At 50.3% G+C, this 24,678-nt stretch overlaps 1 protein-coding gene and 1 pseudogene across 3 annotated transcripts; one reads left to right on the top strand and one right to left on the bottom strand.

Annotated features, from left to right (window-relative positions):
* Positions 1-2,188: 2,188 nt before the first annotated feature.
* On the bottom strand, positions 2,189-24,678 carry POU6F1 (POU class 6 homeobox 1). 3 transcript variants are annotated; one of them, XM_054591091.1, is made up of 11 exons: positions 24,513-24,678; positions 19,230-19,324; positions 17,620-17,815; positions 13,489-13,610; positions 12,382-12,607; positions 11,599-11,852; positions 10,803-10,931; positions 9,963-10,166; positions 6,981-7,122; positions 6,267-6,435; positions 2,189-5,275 (listed from the first exon to the last, which is right to left on the bottom strand). In XM_054591091.1, the coding sequence occupies exons 2-11, from the start codon at positions 19,275-19,277 to the stop codon at positions 4,930-4,932; spliced, it is 1,836 nt and encodes a 611-aa protein (XP_054447066.1). In that variant the 5' UTR covers positions 19,278-19,324; positions 24,513-24,678; the 3' UTR covers positions 2,189-4,929. The 3 variants fall into 3 exon arrangements, with proteins under 3 accessions (XP_054447066.1, XP_054447067.1, XP_054447068.1); XM_054591092.1 differs by having other exon boundaries at positions 11,599-11,849; XM_054591093.1 differs by lacking the exon at positions 10,803-10,931.
* LOC129085097 (swi5-dependent recombination DNA repair protein 1 homolog) lies at positions 20,697-21,275 on the top strand (annotated as a pseudogene).

Here is a 24,678-nt window from a genome sequence, read left to right as displayed (position 1 = left end):
TAACAACCTAAACTTGTGATTGGCATCCTGAGTTGGAGGAGATCGTTGGAGCCTCCAATATGCAGTAAGCACAGGAAATAACCTGGGCTCTCTATTGGTAACAGAAGCGGAGGGTGGAACTGATACATTTAACTGTGGAATCTGATGCTGCTTCCAGGTAGATAATGTCAGAACTGAGCTGAATTTTTGGACACCCTGCTGGTGTCTGAGAATTGCTTGTCGGTGTGGGGAAGCCCACACAGCCACACAAATACACAAACACACACATTGGATTTGGGTCCAGGAACCCAAAAGAACAGCCTAGGAATAGAAAGTACAGTTTCTTTCTTCCCACAAACCCACCTCTCTTTCTTTAAAACCTTCCTGGGCCATCTGCCAGAAACCACACTCAGCTGGTCTGAGCCAGAGATATCAGCTTCCACTGACTCTTCCGATGGCATCTGCTGCTCCCCAGTCAGGGCCAGTTGCTACCCAGATTCCATCCCCTCCCCCCTGTACCACAGTCTGAACCCTGCATAGCTACGCAGAATTCTCTCTACCTGCTTTCTCCCAGTGGCCTGAAGTCAGCTCTTACTATTTCCTTGAAGGAGAGAGTAGGAAATACATTCAGTCATCTATCCGATATTTACCAAGCACCTACAATGTTCCCCTGGCCCGGGCTCCGAGAAGTCACAGCCTGGTGTGGACAGCTAGCATTAGGGTTGTGAGATCTGGGCAGAGGTAAGTGTTGGCTTTGATCTAATTTCTTGCCCCATTATTTCACAGGGCTATAAAGCTCCTCTGATCCTTAAGCCTTACATTGGTATCTTAGTCACCTACTGTTCCTTGGGTGGAGGTGGGTTGTAGGGCATGATCTAGAACCCAGCACAGTGCCTGGCTCAGAAATTCTGTTTGGGTCCTGGCCGGGTTGTTCAGTTGGTCGGAGCATCATCCCGCATACCCAAAGGTTTTGGGTTTGATTTCTGGTCAGTGCACATACTTAGGTTCTGAGTACAATCCCCAGTTGGGGCATGTATTGGAGGCAACAGATCAATGTTTCTCCCTCCTGCCACCCCTGCCCTTCTCTCTCTAAAATCAGTAAACATATCCTTGGGTAAGATTTAAAAAAAAAGAAAAGAAATTCTGTTTGGGTGGAATTAAAGGTGATGTCTTGCTCTCACCAATTCAGATGACATAGTCCAGACGCATCAATACCAGGTGGGTGGAGGGGGGGCAGGGGGAGGGTTGCAGGGGAACGTGGTGTACGCCCTGCTCCTGGGAGGTAGACAAGCAAAGAGAGAGACGCTTTATCACAGCTGTGCTCTCCCAGCTCTGAGCTCAAGCATCAGGCGCACCCCTAACATTTGCAGGCCTGGGGAAGAGCACAAATGAAGACCCACATACCATATATGCATATTTTATAAAGTATAAACCAAGGTAATCGTCAATGCTTTAGCAGCTGATAATGAATGATATGCATACCTTCATAATGACAGGGAAGGCCAGGTTTGAATTTAAGCTTTTAGGAGTCCTTGAAGTTCTATGCTAGAATATTCCCCAGCCCTGGCCCCCAGCCACTAGCCTGCCTTCTCTTCCCCCTTGCAGCCCCACCTCACATTACAAGGGGCCTTGTGTGTGTGTATACACACTCCAGCCTGCATACCCAAGTTCCGTGCATCCAGATCTCTGACAAACAGCTGCCTCTTGGTCGCTCTTGAGCCTACGAGCATGCACACCAACGTGTCTATTCCCGGGACCCAGAGAAGAGGGGCTGAAAAGTGGGCTTGGCAAGGTATTCTGGGGTCCTAGGTACCAGGACGGTGGCCTAGTAAGAGAAAGGGCACATCCCTTTGACCCTGCTCCCCACGGAGGGAGCGTGGCTGGAGGGCCAGGGGCAGGGCCTTCTGCAGTGGGAGTGCAGGACACACACGACCTTCACCCTCCTGCAGTGGGGTCTTCCGGGCTATCAGCTCCGACAGCAACGGCAGCTCGCTGAGGCTTCCCTGGCCTCTGACATGAGGGCCCTTATGTCCCCACCCTGAGAGGTGCAGCCCATACAAAAGAAAAATACTGTTTATTCCACACAACTACTTCAATGTTTCTCCCCTCACCACCCCTCACTCCAGCCCTCAGCAAGTTTGGCCCCATGTTGGGGACAGTCAGAACCTTAGCCTCAGGGTCTGGCCTGTGAGACAGGGTGGGAATCTAGGCAAGGACACAAAAATGGTCATGGATTCTCATTCCAAATTCGAGTGTATTCCTCAATCCATTTGGCCAAATTCGTTCCCTGGACCTCAGCTGATAAAATACTATGCACAATGCAGGGTCAAAGGTCTCAGCTAATTCACCAGGCCTGGAAAGTTTTGGTTTTTCTTTTATTTAAAACAAAAACAAACAAACAAAACCACAAGCAAACAGTGAAACCAGAACCGCCCTTTCTCCCTCCTTTCCATGGCAAAGGAGCCACTGAGCTCTGGCTTTAAGTCCAGAAAGGTGCTTTCAAAACAAAATTTATATCAGCTCCCTTTAGAGTCTGATGTTACCAGAAACAAAACAGAAAGCCCACCTCAGGGCCACAGGTGCTTCCCAGGGGGTTGTGTTTCCTACGGTGGGGAAGCAGGAGATTGTAGGCCAATGAGCTCTGCTTTGGGCACATTTCGGGGACACCCTGCGCCTCCTGCCTGGGGAACTCTGCCTGCAAATATTCTGCCCCGACACCATTCCTCTGGAAGACCCACCATCCTCCCTGCAGAAGAGAAAATGGTTTAGCTCCAGCCCAGCCTTGGAAAGACGGGTTTAGATGAGAGAGGAACCGAGAAAGCACAACCAGACCTAATTTAGACCAGCAGTTCATTATCCTTTTCTTGCCCTGACACCAGACAGTTGGTGTCCTGCATGGCCACTGCCACGGACACACCCTAGGCTATTGGCTACCCCCAGGGTACTGGCTGTGACCCACCTGGAAGGAAGTGCATCTGAACGCAAGAGTTTGAGGGTGAGAACCTGTAGCTCTCTAATTTACTGCAGTGTAAATCACGGAATCCTTAACAAGCTCCAGGACTTTATTACCGAAAACTTGTTTACAACACCCCTCCCTTCATCTCACTGAGACAGGTCGATAACCCTGAACTTGAGTGTGGACCCTCCCTCCTTTGGAGACATTTTCTCCTGGGAAGCTGGGGCAGGCAAGGCAGTTACCTGCTTCCTCACTCCTGCCTCACTCCGACAGGTTTGCTGGTCCCAGTAGCGTGGGGCAGGAGTGTATGTGGCACCTTGACACAAAGCTGGGTTCCCACGCTGGCAGGGCGACTGAGAGGGTGACCACGCTGGCACTGTGGAGCCTGGGAGGGACCAGTTGTAGGCAGGGAAGGAAACAGCATGCTAGAGGAGGCTAGGCTGGGAGGTGGCTGTAGTGACCAGCACAGTGAGTGACGGGCCCTCACCTCCTGGCAGTCGCCTCCTCGGGCTGTACCATGTGAGGTGCAGTGGAGGGCAGCTGCTAGAGACCTGGCTCTGTCAGGACAGGAGGAGTGACGGAGCGTGGCAGACCCCTGTGACTTGTGGCCCGGGGGGATGGTCTATGCAGCAAGGCTGGCCTCATCGAAGCAAACGCTGTAGTTCTTGCTGACTTCCTGGAGTCACGTGCTGAGTTCCAGGGATTACTGAGCCACAGTGAGGCTGGGAAACTCTCAGTTAGGTGCTTGGGCGAGCAGCCAACCCCCCCATGTGCCGAGGTTACCCTCCTGGGGCAAAAGCCGGCCCGCCGCAGGGGTGTTCTTTGTTCAGTGGGGCACTGAGGGGATTGTTCCCACAAATGCAGGGTCTAAGACTCTGGACAGAAGATTTCTCCTCCACTATCCAAGGCTTAAAGTGACAAAGAAAATTAGAGTTAAGTCACCTTCCACAAGAGACCTTCCTGGGCCGCCATCCGCTCTTTCTGGATGTTGGCTTTTCTCCCAGGCCTTGCTGTCTGGTTTATTGTTTGATTTGCCCCTTCTGAAAAGGCCCCAATCCTGGCTTGGGAAAGAATGTGAGGACAAGAGAAAGAGCCAGTATGTCTTTCCTCATTTTTCTCCGAAGTGCCTGCTTACTTGGGTGGGGAGGGGATTTTCCAGGCTGCAAGTTCTCTGAACGCACACTGTTTTGGAGGAGATAGTTAAGGATAGAGATTAGATTAAAATCTGGAAGAACGGCCTTATTTACTAAATTCCCAACCTGCCACAAATCCAGGTCACCTCCGGGACAGCTAGAGCTCACTGTTGCTTCCTTCCAACATGGACTACAAAAGAAAAGGTTCTGCTTTAGTGCAATTTTCCTCCATAGGAACCAGGGAGAGGTGGGAGAGGAGGTGACACGTTCTGGCCCCAGGGCCGTGGAAACTTCTGACCTTGAGGTCAAGGCAGACACTGAGCCTGACCTCCTGAGCAGCACATCACACTTTTCAGAACTGTGGCGTTGGGTCCTCTCGGGGGATAGTGTGCCTGCAGGCAAAGGGGGGTGAGCTTGTGGTTCTACGGACACGCTGCCACACCTGCCACACTTACACAGAGGAGCACAGGAGAGAGGGTGGAAAGAGAATGCCATCAAAACCAAGAGCTAATGACCAGTCTTTAGGGGCTGCTGCAGCCCTGCCCCACAGACAGGGCAGAATTCACCCTTCAAAAACCACGTTAGCAAAGTGCTTCTTTAAGTGACACCACGAATTCCCTCCCTCGGCGTGAGCAGCCCAGAGCCCGACACGCTCAGCGGGCCCCTCTGCCCTCCGCGTGGTGTGCAATATGTGGGGGACACGGGGGAGGCAGCTGACGCGCATGCACACGGTAGAGTCTCAAGACCCAGGACAAGCACAGCCACAGGTAGCGGAATGACAGGTGCTGTCACGGCCGTGGCTGCAGCCGGGTGCCAAGGGACAAGTACAAAGTGCTGGAACGCAGGGCTGGGGGCTGAGCCCTAAGGGATCTGAAAGACGTTCAGCTTGCTGGTGTTCTTGAGTGTCTGGCGCCGGTTGCAGAACCAGACCCGCACGACCTCCCGGTCATAGTTGAGCTCCTTAGCAATCTCGGTTATTTCCTGGCCAGTGGGCAGCGGGTTCTTCTCGAAGTAGGCATTGAGGGCCACTATGGCCTGGGGGGTGAAAGACGTGCGGCGTTTGCGTTTCTTGGAGGGCTCCCCGCCCACAAACTCCATCAGGTTCTGCTGGCCTTCTTGGTTCCGGAGCTCGGCTTCATTCAGCCACTTCTCCAGCACCGGCTTCAGCTTCTGGGCGCTCTTGGGCGTGATGTCCAGCTTCTCGAACCTGCAGGTGACCGAAGCCCAGGAAGGGACAGCGAGAGTGTCTTACTCCCCACACCCGGGTGGGAGCACTCTCCTCAAGGCATTGCTCCTCACCGCCCCCTCGAAGACCCCCCTGGCTCAGTCAAACCCAGACTCCTCAGACTGTCCTGTGTCCCAGGTCGTAACAGAGGGACTGTTCCTGTGGCCTCAGTTCAGTAGTGCAGTGATAACAGTGCAACTGCTATATGAACAACCATTCCAGAACTTCCACCGAGTGAGGTCCTTAGAGTGTGTTATCTAGCGAGGCCTCTAGAGATGGCAAATCGGTGTCATCAGTGCCATCATCCCCTAATTACACGCTCACGGCAGCATCACTAAGTCAGACCACACTTTCTGGATGAGCCCGGATGTGACTACAGAATTCCCAACATGGCACTGAGTCCGAGAGTCGCTCTAGCCTCCCCGCAGAATTGGAAGGCAGATGAAACCTTTTGGTCATCCCTGAGTCACGCACTCACTCTTGTCTGAAACCCTCTGCTACCCCTCCTGTGACACTGGCACCAGAACCAGTTCACACACTGTACAAAGAAAGCCAGCTACGTCACTTTCGAGTCATGTCTTACAAGAGGCAGGGAAGGAAGCACGGCAGGGGCGATGGTGGGGTACAGCTGAGAGCCAAGTCGGAACTGAAGTCCTGCCTCTGTGACTAATTTTGTAAGCTGTACTCTTTTCCTTCTAGGATTCCTGGATGGATTAGTGTCCTGGGATCCCAGAAAAAGACTATGTGTGGATAAATGCTGAGGACTGGAGGATAAACATCAGAGGCCCACCAGAAGGACCCGATCAGTCTTTGGTTCCTCCAGGTATTCACATGTCTTTAAAGCAGCCTTCCTTATTTGGAAGAAGGCAGGAACAAACCAGAAGAATGGGGTCAGTTACCCAGGTCCCTGTGAATATGGAGTGGCAGCAGGCACCTGAGCAGGCCCTGAGCTCGCCCCGGCAGCCTTACTCACCGGCAGATGGCTGACTGGCTGTAGGCCGGGCCTTCTGTTGCAGTCAGAGCCTGCCCCACCTGGGTCTGTGTGAGGCCCAGGGACAGCCGCCGGATCTTGAAGTTCTTGGCAAACTCCCGGATCTCTTCTAAGTTGATTCCATCCTCATCCAGACTTGGGGTATGTGGCTCTAGGCCAGAGGAAGGGACCAGGGGTGAGCGCAGACACAGATAATCATCACTGCTTATCCGGCCCATTGGCCTGGCCTGGAGCAGAGGGATGAGGACATTCGGCAAGAGGCCTGTGCACTCTTACAATCCTCGTTAACCTTGTTCCCAAAACGAGCAAGACTGGGGGCGAGGGGCCTGGACCGACATGTTGGAGGTAAGGGTCTATTTTCAAGTTCTTCCAGCTCTAACTGCAGACCCTCCCCCTCCTCCCTACTCCTGGACCCCAAACACACCTGCCAGCCACCCACATTCCTCAAATACTGGGTTAGCCAGTATTTGACAGGAGAGACAGGCAATGGCCTGGCTGGTCAGAGAAACAGCCTCCATCCCCATCACGTCTAGAATCCAGCTCAACAGGAATAAGAAAGACAGTCCCTGGCATCGAGCATCTGCCCGTCCCCTTTGGACTCCAGTAAACTTATATGCAGAGCGGCATCCAAAGAGGTCAGTGTGTCCAAATAAAGGCCTCTCCCCTTCTCCACGACCTCTTCCAGGAGCCACTTACTGGACACCAGCTGGCTGACAGTGGGGGTCTCTGAGCAGGTAATTGGGATGGGAGCGGAGGCAGACGGCTTGGCCGCTGGGGCCGGGCTGGCGATGACCACAGCAGGCGGGGGCACGGCCGGCGTCGGCTGGATGGGCTGCACCTGCGAGAAGAGAGCCAAGCCCCTACTGCCCCCCTGCCCAGCTCAGGGCGTCGGAGCCCCTGCAAGGATCAGAGACAGGGGCCAAAATAGGCACGATGCCCACATTCCCACCTGTGCCCCATCAAAAAGCAAGACTAGAAGCTACTACTTCTTATCACCCACCCAATGATAATGACCTCTGAAATAAGCGCACAGCAACATGTCCCACCGACCTGGAGTCTCATGGCCACCTGTGACACATGCAGATCAGAGGTCAAAAGGTTCAATACATGTGGTCACAGCTCCGACAAGCATCCACCCTTGAGATAACTGCTGTCAGATCTCTGTCCGCAGAGAATAACCTTATTCTAGAGCCTCCCAGGACCAAACATCCATTAACAGGGAACTGGCAAATGACATCTGGGACCTCCCTTCGGTGACACACAGGGCAGCCATTTAAAAGGGTAAGGTACACCTGTCAACCACTGACAGGGAAAGAGCTCAGAGTCGCAGTGCTAAGTGAATAAAGAGTCAGCTGAAAACAGGTTTTATGGAATAATTCTTTTAAAAAATACGTAAGAATTTCCAGGAAAACAATGGAAGTGGAATTAAAAGGGATTTTACTTTTTTACACCATATATAATCGTGGAATTTTTATAAAAATCATGTATTATTTATAATCAGAAGAAACTATATGAAATTAGGATTTTTTTTGTATTGTGTTTTTAAGAAGCTTCTGGAACAGTTCAAACTTCTCTAGGATGGGTCCTGTTCTCTGGGTTCTGCCTCTTGGTAGCTCTTAAGTTCACTCCTCCTTGCTTCTCAGGGCCTTAGCCTTGTTCAGAGTCCCCTGTCTCTTGCTAGAACTGTTTAAGCTGCCTGCCTCCTAACAGGTGAGGAGGCCTCAAGTCTCACCACAGTTCAGTTCTTGGCTCTGCCTGGATGACAGGAAATTTTTTAATGCAGATTTAATCAGCTGTTTCCTGCTAAAAACCCTTCCATGAACTCTCACTAGCTAGCTAATAATAGCGATAACAATAAAAACACTATTTTTTAAGTTCTTCCTGTGTACTAGAGTGTTAATTGCCTATGTGTAATATATCCTTAATACTCATAACCTTCTGCAATTGGTCTTCTTATAATCTCCATTTTACAGATGAGGCTAAGAGGATATTCACAAAGCTGGGAAGCAGCACCCCATGTTTGAGAACCATGGGATCAACACCTGTGAACTCATTATAAAGGGGAATTCTTGGGCCCCACTCGAGACCTACTGAATAAGAAGTTCTGGCACCCAATGTTCATAGTAGTATTATTTACAACAGCCAAGTGCTAGAAACAGCTTAAGTGCCCATCAGTAAATGAGTGGATCAAAAAACTGTGGTACATTTATACAGTGGAGTACTATGCAGGAGAAAGAAAGAACTCCTGCCCTTCGCAACAGCATGGATAGAACCGGAGAGCGTTATGCTAAGTGAAATAAGCCAGGGGGTGAAAGACAAATACCGTATGATCTCACCTGTGAGTGGAACCTAATCAACAAAACAAACAAGCAAGCCAAATAAAACCAAAGACATTGAAATAAAGAACAAACAGACAGTAACCAGAGGGGAGAGGGGAGTAAAATAACTGGAGAAAGAAAGGGAAGGGTCGTCAAAGAACATATATAAAGGACCCATGGACAAAGTCAATGGTGGGGGTAGGATTGAGGGTGGGAGGTGGGGGTAGGTGGGGTCCGGGAGAGTGGTGAGGGGAAAATGGGGACAACTGTAGTTGAATAACAATTAAATATTTTATTTATTTATTTTTAGAGAGGGGAAGGAAGGGAGAAAGAGAGGGAAAACATCATCAATGTGTGTTTGCATCTCACGCGCTCCCTACCAGGTGCCTGGCCTGCAACCCAGGTATGTGCCCTGCATGGGGAATTGAACCAGTGACGCTTTGGTTTGCAGGTCATTTCTCAATCCACTGAACCATACCAGCCAGGGCTGTAGTTGAATAACAATGGAAGATGAGGAAGAAGAAGAGGAAGAAGGAGGAGGAGGAGGAGGTGGAGGAGGGGGAGGGGAGGAGGAGGAACAAAAAACAAACAAAAAAACCCAAAAACTCTGGGACAGGGCCTCAGATCTGCATTCCAATGACCCCTCCAGGTGGTTCCGAGGCACACTCAGGTTTGAGAACCCCTGCACATTATACTTCTTGCAATTTCCTAATGATAAAATACTCTCTCATCCAACTCATCCCTTCAGATTAGTTCGATGCCCTTTCTCTATGAAGCCTTGTCGAACTTCCCAGTCTGCTGAGAGCGTCTTTCTCCTGGTTTCCTTATAATGCCCCCCTTAGAGTCTTGGTCAGGCTGCCTTGTACTTATCTCCAACGCTGGGCTACCTAAGGCTAGGAGGGCCGTCTTATTCATCTCTACATCTTCAGCACCTGAAATATAGTAGGCACTCAAAAAACTGCTTCTAGAATGAACAAATAAACGAATAATCAAAGCCACAGGACACAGTGGAGGGGTGAAGGGGTGAAGGAGGAAGAGGGAGAGGATGCAGAACTACTGTCCTGGGGCTTTTCCAGCGGTCTGTTCACCCTGGAGCTGATGAAGGCCCGGCTTACTTTGACCACCTCCTCCCAGGCCTTTTCAGAATGGCACTAGCCTCTGAGGGCACACAGACAAGTTTTTGGTGTGTGTGGGTAGGGGGTTGGGGGCCAGAGTATGTGTGAGTCATGGAGGCTTCTATCCCGTGCCTTCCCTTACTTTGGGGAGGTGCCCTGCTTTCCCAGGGGCTTCAGAAAATAATCGTGTCCCGCCCACAGTCATGCCAGATAGCGCAGCTGGCCCCCATCCCCATCCCCTGTACCTCACTCTTAGCAGGGGACTCAGGCGTGCTTGGCTTCCGGACAGCCACAGGTGGAGGCAGGGGGCTGCTGGCCAAGGTGGCAATCACCTGGCCCTGGGCGTTCAGCAGCAGCTGGGGGGTCACAGCCTGGACCTGCAGGCTTTGGGCGGGTGCTGGGGCTGCCACGCTGGCCGAGTTCACTACCCACGGAAGTGTTCCAATAACCTGGGAGGAAATAAGGCAGGGACCCTCAGTGTGAGGACAGTATCCAGCTCCACCCCCAGCCCAGATGCCCACACTAGCAGGGGAAGGGACTTAGACGAATCACCTAACCCCTATGGGCCTCAGTTTCCTCCTCGGCAAGTGCAGGATTCTCAGTCTGGGGGGCTGCTGCCTTTGTTCTATCTGCAGAGCTGTGGTGGAGCAGGGATGGGGCTGCACGTGGGGTCAGGCAGGCCCGGACGGGAACCCTTGCTCTGCCACAGTTTAGCTGTGTGGCTTAATGTCTCTGAACCTCAGCCTCCTTCCCTGGGAAATGTGAATAAAAGTCTCTATCTAATAGATCTCTACCCAAAATGGAGAGAGATGATATATGAGAAAGCACCTAGCATAGAGCCTGGCCACAAAGTAGGTGCTCCATAAGTGAAGTAGGTATTCACCTCAACTAGAATGGGCGCCTCTAGGGCAAGGTAGTGGCTCTGCCCCCGCCTGGTCTCAGCATCAGCAGAGAGCTGCCACACAGGAGATATGAGCAGCATTCTGACACCCCGTTGGAGTTGCTGTGACCCTCAGCCCAAGACCGGGTCCCCTGGCCAGCTTCTCCACAGCCCCCATCCCTCAGCCCGGGCTTTGCCCACTTGCCTGTCCCTGAGCATTGGTGAGGATCTGACTGCTGATCCCTGGCATGCTGGGAAGGGCATTGGCAATGACCGGAGTTGTCGTGAGGGAGCCCAGGATCTGGGTCTGTCCCCCGAGGGAAGCAGCACTGATCTGTGGGTGGAGGAAGAGCCTTGCTCAGAGGCAAAGCGGACAGAAAGGGCCCAAGGCAGAGGGCAGAGGGCTCAAGGCCTTGGGGTGGGGAGGTAGGGATGTGGGGCAGATATACGGGAATGTGGGCTGCAGGCCCATGTCCACCAGCTGAACAGTACCCAGGGCTGGGGTAGCAGGTGGTCGGCCAGGAAGGGTGGGGTCAAAGCCATGGAAGAGTAACTCTGGCTAATCTTTCAGGCCAGGCCTGGGAGGGCAGAAGGGCCAGACTGGAGTGGTTGGCATGATTCTAGTCACATCCAACGGCTCCACTGTCAAACTAGGAGCCACACTGGATGATGTTGGCAGTGGGCTGTGAGCCTCCACCTTCGTGACAGCTCACAAGTTTGCAATCCCCAGACATCATCCCACCCTCCGAGGCTGGTCCAGTGGTTCGGGTTCTGGAGAATTTGCCCAGGCCTCTTGGCAGAGGTTTTCTGCTCTTGTCTGGGGTGGATAGGCCGGCAGCTGCAAGGAGAAGGCTTCAGAGGGAGCCCATGTCTGCTGATGTGTTGGAAAAGAGCCACACTCAGGGGACTGGTACTCCACCTCCTTCCTCCCCTGTCAGTTCCACCCTTGGCCCAAGATTCGGTCCATCCCTGGTCAGCCCTGGGTGAGGGCAGCAGCTTACGATTCCCGGGCTAAATGCAAAGCCTGCAGGCTGGAGGGTGATCTGTTGGGGGGTGTCCAGTGGCTTGGGGGTGGGGGCAGCAGCGGTGGTAGCAGTGGGCTGCGGTAGAATGGCAGGCGTGGTCTGCAGCAGCGGCGGGGTCTGGAACAGCGTCTGGGGCTGAGCTGGTGGCCGGGGCTGGGCAGGCGAGGAGGCCTGTACCGGTGGGGCAGCTTGAACGGGTGCTGGGAGAGCGGTGTTCAGCACGGCAGCTGCTATGGAGCAAGGCAGAGACAGAGGTGCTCAAACGCCTAGCCGCAGCCCAGAGCAGCTCCAATCCCAAGGGATCTGGCACAAGAACGAGAGGGGGTTGGGGCAGTGGGGCAGGGGGACAGGCAGCTGTGATTCCCTTGATCCTTGCGGGGGGCGGCACATGCCAACATCTCTCATCCCCCCTCCCTTGGGCCTGGAGTTGTGTAGGTTCAAAACCAGAAGTTGCGTCTTCTTGCAGTCCTTCTCAGGAGGCTGGTCATGGGGTGAATTCTGGCGTGGGGGGAGAGGGGCAGTCTTAGACAGTTGGCTGAAGTAAGAGAGGCCGGCTGGGCCAGCACGGCGTCACGGCCTAGAGTCCCAAGGTGCTGCAGCAGCTCTGTGGCTGGGTGCCTGGGACACCGGATCCAGACTCCAGGGCTGTTGCCCTGGCCAGGCTGTGGGTTCTGAGTCCAACATGGCAAGCCCACGTGCACGAATGGTAGTGGTGAGTGGTGGGGGGCCAGGTGCAGTCCTGGGGAGAGTTGCCGTTACCTTGGAGACTGGCTAAAGGTGGCTTGAAAATTCCCCCCGTAGGAGAAGCAGCGGTCAGTCCTGGGAGGGCAGCCACGGTTGCTGTAGGAATTGTCCACACGGCCAGCCCCTGCTGACCAGCCACTTGACCTGCAATACTGATGGGGATAAGAAGAGGTTGAGTAACTGCCCCTGCTGGAACCATAACTCCTGTCAGAACTGTGGCTAAGTTTTCCTGAGTCAAGACCTGCAAAAGCAAACAAGATTTCAAAAAGAAAAGAAAAAATAAAAAGAAAAATCAACATTGACAGCGCAAACACTGGGTCTCTCGGACCCAGCTGAGCACAAACAAAGCATTCTGAGGGCAGTGGGGGAGAGGCCGTGTGAGGGCGGGGGAGAGACAGGCCCTAGCCCTGGCTGGAGGCTGACCTTGAGGGGGGTGACGGACCAGACTGCCCTGCCTTCAGAGAAGCAGCCAAATCGAGGACAGGACCTGGCCCTGCTCACAGGACAGCAAAGGGTGCGCAGGTCTCTTCCACTACGGAATGTCGCCTCCCGGGATTCCCTGGGCCCTTGCCCACAGGACCGACGTTTTACGGCCAGAAAGCAGGGGACAGGGGCTGATGGAACCAGGTGGTCAAGGGCTCACAGAGGCTTCTGAGAAGCTCTGATGGAGGCTGTCCTTGACGAATGCCTTGGAAATCTGTGCATGCAGTGAAAGGTCAGGGGTTCAGCACTCCTGGGGGACCCTGGAGACAGCTCCTCGTGCTGCGGGGCGGCCCCCGGGCTCTAAATGAGGACTGTGAGCAATGCATTAACTCTTCCAGGCATCCACTGGAGGAACTGACAAGGGTATTCTCTCATTTAGTCATTAGATAAACAGATGACCTGTGGCATGAAAGAGTCAATGTAACTACACTCCTGGCTGGACCCGAGATTACCTGACAAACACAGATCTGCTTTTCCTGGTGGGCCTCATCTTGGGCAGGGGAAAGGCCGGGGGTGCCTAATGGGGGCCTCCCTCCCTCAAGCCACAGCCCCTTCCTTATCCTGCCTCGTGAAGTTTCCAGATCCCATGCCTTGCTTCTGCCCACTGCTCTCTGTCCAGGTCCCAGGGGTGGCTCTTACCTGGGGGGCAGCTTGTACAGCCAGTGGTGTCAGGGTCTGCGATGCCTGAGGCTGGCTTGGGGCTTGGTTGAACGTGGCGACAGCAGGGACAGGGCTCGAAGGGATCCCTGGGAGTGACTTCACTTCATGAGGCATTGAGAGAAAGGACAAAGAGTGAGCCTGGTGTGAGCAGAGGGGGCACCAGACTAGAATGTATTGTCTGCAGCTTGAAGTGGCAACTCTCAGCCTCACATTGTGTTTTTGCACAACCCAAGACCAATCACTGGCTTTCCCTGTCCCAGACGGCAGCCTCCCAAATGTTACTGGTGGCGACACTAGGAGGCTGGAGAGCCTTGTGCCAACCTAGAACGTAGGCCCTCTTCTCCCTACACTTAGATGAAGAAAATGCAGCCCTGTGCACCGCTGCTATCAGTCTCTCGTTTCCTGGGCCTACGAAGTACTCCGGCCTATCCGGTAACCAGCAGAGGCGCCTGAAGGGAACTTGTCTGGGAGGGGAGGGGCAAGACAGAATCAGCAGGAGCAGCTTCCCTCGGCTCCACTGGACCACGCCCAACCCACCTCAGGCTGCCTTCTGGATGCAGGTACTGGCTTGGGGAAGGGGCAAGGGCTCTGCAGGGTGAAGTTCTTGAGGTGACAGTCCCTGAAAAGTGGACACATGTTTGCCACACTCAGGATCACAGCGGCTCTCCAGGCCAGGTAGCTTTTTTCTGCCGGTCCCTGGGGTCTGAGGTCTGGATGAGCAGCTTCAGTGAGCTTCTAAAGGAACTTCCCGTGAACCAAAGCTTTCCATCCAGGTTAGAGCTTCCTCTTGCTGCCCTGATTTGCCAGGTATTGGGGATCGCCACCAGGAAGCCTCTCTTCAAAGCCACACAACGAGGAAAAAGGTTATTATTTTATGTATGGTGAGACATTAAAAGGAGTCTAGGTATTGGGCGATGGGTATTAGACCAGATCAGTGGCCTCTTAATACTGGCTGGGCATAGATTTTCAGGCTTTAATGAATCGGAATGTCTGGGAGTAGAGGCCAGCCACCTCTCCTCTCTCTTTTTTCTTTTTGTAATTAATTAATTCATTTTTTAATTACCACTGACATTCAATATTATATTAGTTTCAAGTGTACATCATAGCGATTAGACATTTCTATAACTCACGAAGTGATCACTCCTAGAGGGCTAGTACCCCTCTGACATTATACAGCGTTATTACAATGTTATTGACTCTATTCCCTATGCTGCACTTCACATTCCCGTGGCTATCTTTATAACCGGCAATTTGTACTTCTCAATCTCTTTTCTTTTAAGCTCCCTTGTGACACAGGACACAGCACACAGCCACAGTGGGAACCACTGAATTAGATCACCTTCCAGGCCCACATCCCCAGCCCATATTTTACTCTGGAAAGGCACCACGCTAACTCAGGACTATACTGTTCATAGTAGTTATGAAGAGATTCAGATTGTTTAAGGAATTAAAGAGACAAGCAAGCAGCATCAAAAGCCTTATAAAATACTAAGAGAAAACAAAATGGCAGATTTCTCTCTACTGTGGTGGGGAGAGATACATTTCTAACTACTACTACAAAAAAAAAAAATCAGAGAAGATAAGGATAATCTGAACCCAGGCAAATTTAAAAAACATTTTGCATGACAAATACAATGAACTATAAAAAGTGAAAAACAGGAATATGATAAACATGAATGATAAAAGCTTACAATCCAAAGAAATGAAATACTCATTTCATTTCTGTATGTTTTATTAGAACATATTTCCAGCCCTGGCCATGTGGCTCAGTTGGTTGGGTGTCACTGTGCAGGGTGAAGGGTCTCCACTTGGATTCCTGGTCAGGACACATGCCTGGGTTGCAGGTTCAGTCCCCAGTGAGTACACATATGAGATGCAACTGACTGACGTTTCTTTCTCACATCAATATTTCTCTATCTCTTTCTCCCTCCCTTCCCCTCTCTTTAGAAATAAATAAGTTGAATCTTTAAAAAATATGTATATTTCCAAAGTAAGACCAAGGGTCCAAGAGTTTGAATACTTTTAGGGCTTTTGTCACTTCCTGCCAAACAGCTTTATGGAAGGACCAAACTAATTCACAGGAACATAAACAATGTACCTCTTTCTCCACAGCATCACCCAATTTAGTGTTTATCACTGTTGATTTTTCTGGCTTAACAGGCAATGTCGTAGCTCATAGCCAGTTACTTTTTCTCTCACTGATAGCAAGATTTTGTATTTTTTCATGTGATGACTTCTTCCTACATAAACAATTGATTTCTCTTCAAAAGGTATTTGAGTGGACTATACCTCAAAGGAAAAAACTTTTCAAAGAACCAATACAAACACATTCAAAGCAGCACTGGTTATGACAATAAAAAACCAGGCAGTTTGACAATAGCCAAAACCAGAACAGGTTTGTGAATCTATGTCAATAAAGGAAAAGGGTATCCGAAAAAATGTGGTGGTCAGTGTCCCACTACATAGTCTACCCTTGGTGGCCACAACCATAAAAGTATGTAAGCGTGACAAGGACTGTGTGGTGATTTAGAGTGCCATAAATCACTAGAGTTTTTTAAAAAAATCATCCTGAAAAAGTTTCTATTACTTAGCTTTGTTGTTTTAAGAGGACATGCTTCTTAACATTGCAAATCTAGAAAGGCCCCACTAAGGCCACAGTCTAAGCTGGCAGCTTCTTAGGAAGCACCATCAAAATACCTCCCTTGCCTCCTGGACAATAATTAATATTCCTTTACAGAGAAACATTTCATGAAAAGCTTACGTATAGCCACCTCTGGAAGAAGATGCACATTACCATAAACCCTCATGCTAAGGCGTAAATACTGGACTTAGGGTCTACTTCCAAGAGCAGGTTTGGATAAGGAGCAGAATTAAGACACCAGAAGAAATGAGATATGGAATATCCCTTAAAAGCGTAAAAAGGGAAGTAAAGACACTGTGGATAAACCTGGGAAACTTCTCAAATTTTCTGAAAAGGCGTTTCATCCCCATGATGGGAAGGAATGAAAGGTGGCTGAGACAAAGGATCCTTGTCCTTCCTACCTGCCCTGCAGGGCACTGGCCCACGGGGACACAGGTAATGCCCCACCCTGGCCTCAACATGGGAGCAGAGCATTTCCAGCCAAGGGAAAGTGGTCGTGTTAATAGTGGAGGGGGAAATAAGCCAAGGTACTAGGGTCCCAAATGAGTCTGCACACTAATTTGCAGGTAGAGCAATGGATGTGAGGTCTTGCAGTTTCCTTGTTAAGAAGTTGCTTCCCCGAAGCATGTTTGGTCTCATTTGCTATCTTCTTGGCTCCCCCTGTTAGCCCACCCTGACCAGCTCAGATCTCTGGTCTAGAGAAGGGAAGATAAGCAGAAGGCAAGGGGCAATGAATCCTCATGCTCTGGCAGAACGGGCAAGGGAGGCCCTAGGTTTCTTGCAAAAGGAGATGTCTGTTCTGTAAGGTGTTAATAAGGAAAGTCCCTCATTGAAATGGTGCCCTGTGGCCAGAAAGCGTGCCTGGTACCAGCCCCAGCCTCTAGAACAGCCCTCCTGCAGGTAATTAGGGAAGACAGTGTGGGTGGATCAGCCATATCCATTCCTGTGTACGAGAATCAAGCTCATGCCCTCACCTCATCCTTGGAGGACAGCAGAAGTCAGTCCACCAGGCTTGATTCACACCAGCCCAGCTGGCATTCTGCAAGGTCCTCCCTAACCTATCTCCTTAGTTCCAGGTAGGTAAGATGCCCCCCGCACCCCCAGCTTCTGGGACCTCCCAGCTTTCCGACAGCAGGTACTAAGTTGGAAGGGCTGACAAGATCCTAAAGGTCTATTAATCTCTGCACAGGGCCCAAGGGTCTGGTTTACACCTAGGAGCCCTCTCTGAGGTTTGTTTAATTCTCTTAGCTGACCCATCCCAGATTAGGTCTGGAAGTGCATGAAACCAGAACTAAGTTCCCGGGACAAGCATTGCAGGACAGCCCTAGCAGCTGGCCCGAAGTACAGGCCACGGCCAAAGGCTGCCCAGTGGAGAGGACGACACAAGACCCTAAAGCCATCTAGGCACCAGGGAACCACAGGAAGGGACCCGAGTGGAACAAAGCTAGATGAGGGCAATGGCCTCGTACCAGTTGCCTCTGCAGAGGAGTCTGGGTTGTCTGGCCCAGCTTCACCAGCTGGTTCATGGGCTTCAGCAGGGCCTCCGCTCTGGCAGCCCTCGGCGGCCACAGCCTCCAGTCCTTTGCCCTCCTCCTCAGAAGGGATCTGGGCGTCCACGCCAACTTCCAGCACACGGATGGTCTCATGGCCTGACATCACGATGACCTGCAAAGAGAGGATGGGACACTGCTGGAGGAGGGGCCGATACAGACCACCCCGCCCCAACACTGCCTTGGGGACTGGTGCTCTGGGTATGGTTGGGGGAGAGAGGAAAGGACACCTAAGGATGCAGACTTCCTGTCCCAAGGACTCTGTGCTCTGTGACAATCCCAGAGCCTGGCACAAGCTGCAGGCTAGAAGAAAGCAGGCCCCGGGACGGGGGAAGGGCCTGGCACAAGCTGGAAAACGTCCCACGGAGCCAAACCACTTGGGGGTATTTCTATTTGCTCCCTTTCAAGGACTCAGTTCTCCGAGAGGTAAAAGATCTATCCTGTGGCCTTTCAAGGGCGTCCTCTGGCTGCCAGGATGTTGGTGTGTGCCTAACACAGCATCCACAGCTTAGGCTGGGCCAGGAAGCGAGTCCCGCTTCTCGTCCCTTGAAACATTACAGAAGTTCCCTCAAAGATAAAGCAGTGGAAAATGAATGCTCCACAATGTTAAGTAACTTTTTCAGCTCATGATTCCTTTATTTCCAAAACGCTGGGGTACAGGCCAAGATTTCCCTGCAAGCTAACTTCCTGAATCCTGAAGGCATAGTCTCTCGCCCCCGCCCCCCCGGACTGGAGCTTGTACCCTGTGGGCCTGTGGCTACGGCTGTGCCATCTGCAAGGCCTGCTCCGGCCTTGAAGGGAGAGAGGCTCCGTGCTCCAGCAACACGGGAGGGCCCTGGGCCTCCTCAGAACGCGATCTTCTTCCCCCGCTCGAGCAATTAGCACTCAGCTCTTTACTTCTGGCACTGGACTGCTTCCAATTGGGCCATTCAAAAAGCAGGGACACTCTGTACATTGAAAAGCTCTCCGTCCAACCTCCCCTGCATTTGCCCTGTGCCTGAAGCCACTCCCACAAGACTCTCCTTAAGCCTGAAAATTGGATTCAGCCAAAGACTCTGCTGGAAAAAGTGATAATGTGACCCATCAGGGGAGCTGGAGTAAAATAAAGCCCTAGAGGCAATTGCCTTTCTGACTCAAACTTGACCTATGAGGGATTTCACTCCCATTACATTCTAAGAGCTGTTAATCTTTTTTTCTTCTTTTAAAAATTACATAAGTAATGAATGGTCTAATTTTTGCAGAAAAATTAGAAAATATATAGAAAGAAGAAAAAATTAGGAGTGAATTACCCAATGTCCAAATCTCTCCCCATCTAAACTTATACATACTTGTACTTTTTAAAGTCACGGCTTAAATCCCCAAACTTAGCCCCCGAGAAATCCTAGATGGCAGTTACACTTGGCCAGGTGAAGGGACCGTGAACTTTGGTAAGAAACAGACGATGAGAGGCTCTATGGGGTCTTCCTACTTTCCCACACCCCTTGGTCCATCACCCTCACTCCCCCACCTCTTCCTGCCCCCGAAGATACCTGCTCATTGACAGTCAGAGATGACTCTGGGCCAGCTCCTGGGTCCATGGTCACTTGTCAGGGTGGGGTGGGGGTCGGCCCACACCTAGCACATCCTGTGGGTGAAATGGGATGGAAAAAGCAAAGGCTGGTATGACACAGTAATACAATTTCCATACCATCTCAAAAAGTCAGAAGTAGAATGAATGGTAGGAAGAGAGAGAGAAGCTAAGTTCTCTCAAGAATTTGTAGACAGAAAGGATTCTAAGGACTTTAAAGTGTCTTGCTTCCTACAGCATTTCAGGAGAACCTACACTCAGAAGAACCAGGGGACAAGAGGAAAAAGAGGGTCAGACATCTGTCCCTGGAGTTCCCCCATCCACTGGGAGGGAGAAGACTCAGCAGAGCCCAGGGTAGCTCTGACCCAGGCCCTTATAACCTCAGACACGGATAAGGAGCTCTCTGGTTGTCAGAGTGCTTCCCGGGGAAGGAGTCTGAGCAGACCCCCCGGGAAGAGATAGTAAAGACAGGAATGAATTAAAATAGTCTCAGACGTTAATTGCAAGATCACCACCTGGAGCACTTAGTAAAAAACACAGAGCCCCTGAATAAACATCCCCAGAGAGTCTGATTCAGCTGGGGGGGGGGGGGTCCCACAGAATCAGCTCTCAGGTGATTTTGTGGCAGTGGCCTAAGGATCCTACTGTCCTTGATGGAGGCAGGACAACATCCGGGATGGCAGCGCAGCCGGTCATGCAGTGAGGAGTGGGAGAAGCCCGCGTGAGACCCGGCTGTCTGGCTGGAGCCACAAATCATAGAGTCATAAGAAATAAAGGCAATAAAGTGGACAAATAGATTTGGACACTTATACAGAAAAGCAGGCAATTAACTTTCATTTTGAGTGCCTACTGCGCTAAGCACTTTTGGGAACTCATTCATGTATTACTCCTGCCAGCGGGGCGGGCGGGGGGCGGGGGGCGGGGGGCGGGGGGGGGGGGCGGGCCGGGCATGATCACCACCACGTGGAGGAGGAAACTGAGCTCAGAGAAGTGTTCTGGATTCTCACTCTCCCCTGCCTCCTCTTTTATCCTGCATTGTTTGTTTTACTTTTTCTGTGTGTGTTTTTATTGAATGAGATAAAATCCATGTAACAAAAATTCAGTAGATGTTAGTTAATACATTCACAGTGTTGTACAACCACCACCACTATTTTGTTCCGGAATATTTTCATCATTCCCTCTACCCTACCCCAAAATCCCATCCCTGCCACCCCCCAGTTCCTGGCTACTTCTAATCTTATTATCTATGGATTGTCCTAGTCTCCATATTTCATATAAATGGAATCTTACAATATATGGCCTTTTGTATCTGGCTTCTTAGCAGAATGTTTTCAAGGTTCATCCATGTTGTAACATGTACCAGTACTTCATTCCTTTTGATAGCTGGATAATATTCTCTTGTATGGATTTGCTGTACTCTCTGAGGATGATGGCTCAGGGACAAGTAAACCAAGATTCGATTTCCAAGACTGAAAGTCCATCGGACTCAGCTGTGACTTTATGTAACACTCCATAGACTGGTGCTAGTCCCCCACCTCCCCAAATAAGCAGATCGAGAAAACAACCTATGAGATCAACACTTAGAGAATGATTAAGGAAAATATGAGCTTCATTTAATCCCTGTTACACAGTGGTAGAACATCTTAAAGTAGAGAATGAAGAAAACAATCAGAGCTTTTCAGAGAAACCAACATTTTCAACAGAAAAAAAGTTTGAAATTTAAGAAAATTTTAAACACATAGACAGTGAATTTGAAAAAAACTATACATTTGAAAAATACCTTCCAGAATATCAGTGCATATGAATCTCTGTCGCTTGATACTGGGTCATGCAGTGGTTTCCAAATAGATTTTGTGAGTCAGGATCTTTACAAACAAGAATTAAATCAAGAAAAGGCAAAATTGGAGAAGCAGGATCAGGAGAAAGAAGACCTTCTTCAGAGGCTAAAACTACAAAAGTCAAAATGTACAGATCACAGAATGACCTGTCGCACTTTTATGGCTGTTGATGAAGAAGTGCTGCAGCAGTGGCCAGGACTGAGGGCAAGCAGCTCGGTTTTACTCAGTTAGGCCACTAGGGTTGATCTATATAACAGAAATGAAGAAAAGCTTTCTTCATTTTTTCTAAATGAAAAAAAAAATTAAGTCGTATTTTTTTCTCTTGAATATCTTTGAGAATCACAATGTAGTAAAAAATATTCTTATATATTTTAAAGAGAAGATTTTAAAAATTCTAAGGCTTAGAGCAGCGATTTTCAACCTTTTTCATGTCATGGCACACATAAACTAATTTCTGAAATTCTGTATCACGCCAAAAAATTTATTATATTTTTTGCTAATCTGACAAAAAAAAAAGGTATAATTTTGATTCATTCACAGTAACGGATATTGTGTTGACGGTTTTCATTTTTTATTTGACAGTCTAAGGGAAAAGAGGTCCATGCCCCTGACTAAATAGTCGGGTATTGCATGTTTTAAAAATTCTTGTAGCACACTGGTTGAAAATCTCTGGCTTAGAGAAAGGTATCCTTACGGGGTTGTTATAATGATGGTATAAGATCACGTAACTAAAATGCTTAGCATGGTGCTCTTATTATGATCCCCATTTTTAATCTGCAGAGAAATGGAGACAGAGAGAGGTCAGGTGACTTGCCCAAAGGCACAGGAGAGTCAGTGGCCAATTCAAACTCCAAGAGGTATCCACCTGCCCGAGACCCCTATCCTCCTCACACTGCACCAACCCTCCTCTCAGAAAGTTCTATAGAACGAAGGCTGGTAGGGGCTATCCTGGCACCCAAAGATCAGGACACTTGGAAAAAGGTAGCTCTTGGTCCTGTTCCAGACCTCCCCGCTCAGACCCTGGATGCATGGGCAGAGATATTGGCTTGCCAAGCTGCTGGTAGATTGGCTAGGCACACACAGGGGCTGGAAGGAAGGGAAAGGGAAAAATGATAGGGAAGTAGTGAACAGCTTTATTTCCCCCCTTCCAGCATACCAGTTGTAATCTTAGACATACATAGGCAAGCAGTAAAGGCTCGTTTTATAAGGACAAAGTTAGGGTTAGTTTATGCTTCTGCCCCCTTTCCCTTGTGCCCAAACTTGATTCATCCCAGGCAAGGCAAAGGGAGGAGGCAAATAAAATGTGAAAAATAAAAAGTAGGTGTGTTCCCTTGCCAGGCTCTAAGTTCCAAGAAGGAATGTCCACTTATCATCATATCCCAGTGCCTAGTATAATACCTGGTGCACACCAGGGAGCTAATGAATATAAAATACGAAATCAGATCATATACTTAGCCTCCTCCTATTTCCTACATTCCCCCTCAAACACTTGTCCTATTTCATATCTTTTGCCCCTATTTCCAGTTTTAGGGCTACCTAAAGTGATTTCAAAGTAGTACTGGGTTCCGGGGGACCCTGATCACACTTACCCCTTCCTAATGCGCCTGTCCTGCTCCTCGTTTTCCCAAGCCTGCCTGCCTTTGGCCAGTTTCTCCCAGGTATCATTCCCTCTTTGGCCTCACTGACCGTCCTTTTGATACAGAAAGAGCTGGTGTTTAAAGGCAGAAGACCTAAGTTGAGTACTGCTTCTGTCTCAGGTAATGCCCGCTAAGCCTCAGTTTCCTTATCTGTAAAATGGGGTTAAATTACACTACCCATCTCCTGGATTATTGTGAGGATTAAATTGATAACATTTACATAAAGCACTTAGAACAGGGCCTGGCACACAGCAAACACTATGTAATTGTTGCTGTTACTATTATTTTTAATTGAAGGAAAGCATGCATATAAAATGTTTTTAATTATAAAGTGTTATAAAAATGTAAAAGATTACTATTATGACTTTATAGTGAGTAAATCTTGGGGTGGGGGATATGATCTAATCTTGTGTTCCTTGATAATGTAGAGAGCCCTTAAAGAAGCAATTTTTTTTCTGACTTTTTCATTGCCAGGTAGCACCTCCAAGAGAAATAGCCCATCACAAACACACACACACACACACACACACACACACACGATATTATCTTGTTTGTTTTCATGTTTATGATCTGCCTGTCCCCCCAAACTGAAATGAAAACTCCATGCCAGAGAAAGTTCTATCTGTGTTGTTCAGAATGTGGCATATAGTAGGTATTTTTGTTAGACCAGTGAACAAATGAATGAAGTTCTACTGCCGATAGCAAAGAAGTGCCAGGTCAGAGATATCACACAGAGCACCAGGACTTCAATCAAAATGGAATACTGTATGGAATATTTCCTCAGAAGGCCCTGCTTGTCAATGTTGGCTGCTTTAGACGACCAAAATAAGGGTAGGGGAGATAAGTGTCCATGAACAATTGAAGACCAGCCCTCTGTTTTTGGAAAAGGGATGCAGAAAGAGCAGATAAGACTAAAATCTCTGCAACGAACCTCTTTCATTTCCTCAAGAAGGCTTTGATTTCTCCTGCCCAGCAGCTGAGGCTATTCTGTACAGGTTTTAAGCTTCCAATCATGTTTGAATGAGGGATCCCAACGCTAAAGCGGAGGTTACTAGGCACCTTGGAGCCCCCTCGGCCTTGCCAGGCGAGACTGCCTAGGGAGCATATACAGGGCCCATTACTATGACGATTTATTAATAATAATAGTTATTAAATATTTATGAAGTACTCATGCTCTGCTTGATGGTGACCCTCAAACCCTTCCAACAACGCCAGCTCCCTAATCCTGAGTCCCACCAGTCCTCCCGGTGTGCTGTGATCAGATAGAATTGTGACAGATCGCCTTAGCTGCCTCAGCTGCCCCAGCTGCCCTTAACCGCTGGGAACCCAGGCGTCCGGGTTCTCCCGCGGGGCAGGAATCCGCTTCTGGTCGCCACGGGATCTGTGTATAGAATGTGCTCTATGGTCTGTACCGCACCTGGGCTCCAAGAGCAGAAACTGGGAGGGGCCAGGTGCAAGCTTCCTACAGGGTCCACCTGGCGGTCGCCCCCGCCCCTCCCCGGGTCTCCGCCGGTCCGCGGACAAGCTTGGGCGCTGCCTGGGGCTCTCCGGCCCCAGGCGGGCGGCCGCGCGCTGTCCCACTCCCAGAGCTCCCGGCCGCCCGGCCCAGCAACCTGGCGCCCCAGCCCCGCGGCATTTTTTTCTCTTTATCATAAATATATAAATTATGCTAATTACGGGCATTGCATATTAACCAAACCCGAAACCTCCCCTGCCCGGCCCCCTCCCCCTCCGTGCAAACCCCTCCCCGCCCCAGACCCCGCTACTTACCGGAGCCCGAGCCCGAGCCCGAGCCGCCTTCGCCCCGGGTGCCTGGTGGCTACCGATTAGAGATTCATCTCACAGCCCGGGCCGGGAGGCCGGGGCTCGGGGCGGCCGCCGCCTGTAGACAAAGAAGCCAGTGCGGCTTGGCTGGGCTCGGCTCGGCCCGGGAACC

This window comes from Pteronotus mesoamericanus, unplaced genomic scaffold, assembly GCF_021234165.1.
Source record: "Pteronotus mesoamericanus isolate MK-2021 breed Mesoamerican mustached bat unplaced genomic scaffold, CSHL_Meso_final scaffold_21, whole genome shotgun sequence".
Classification (NCBI taxonomy): Eukaryota; Metazoa; Chordata; class Mammalia; order Chiroptera; family Mormoopidae; genus Pteronotus; species Pteronotus mesoamericanus.
Note: the sequence above shows the minus strand (reverse complement) of the source record. Positions and strands in the feature narration are given on the sequence as shown.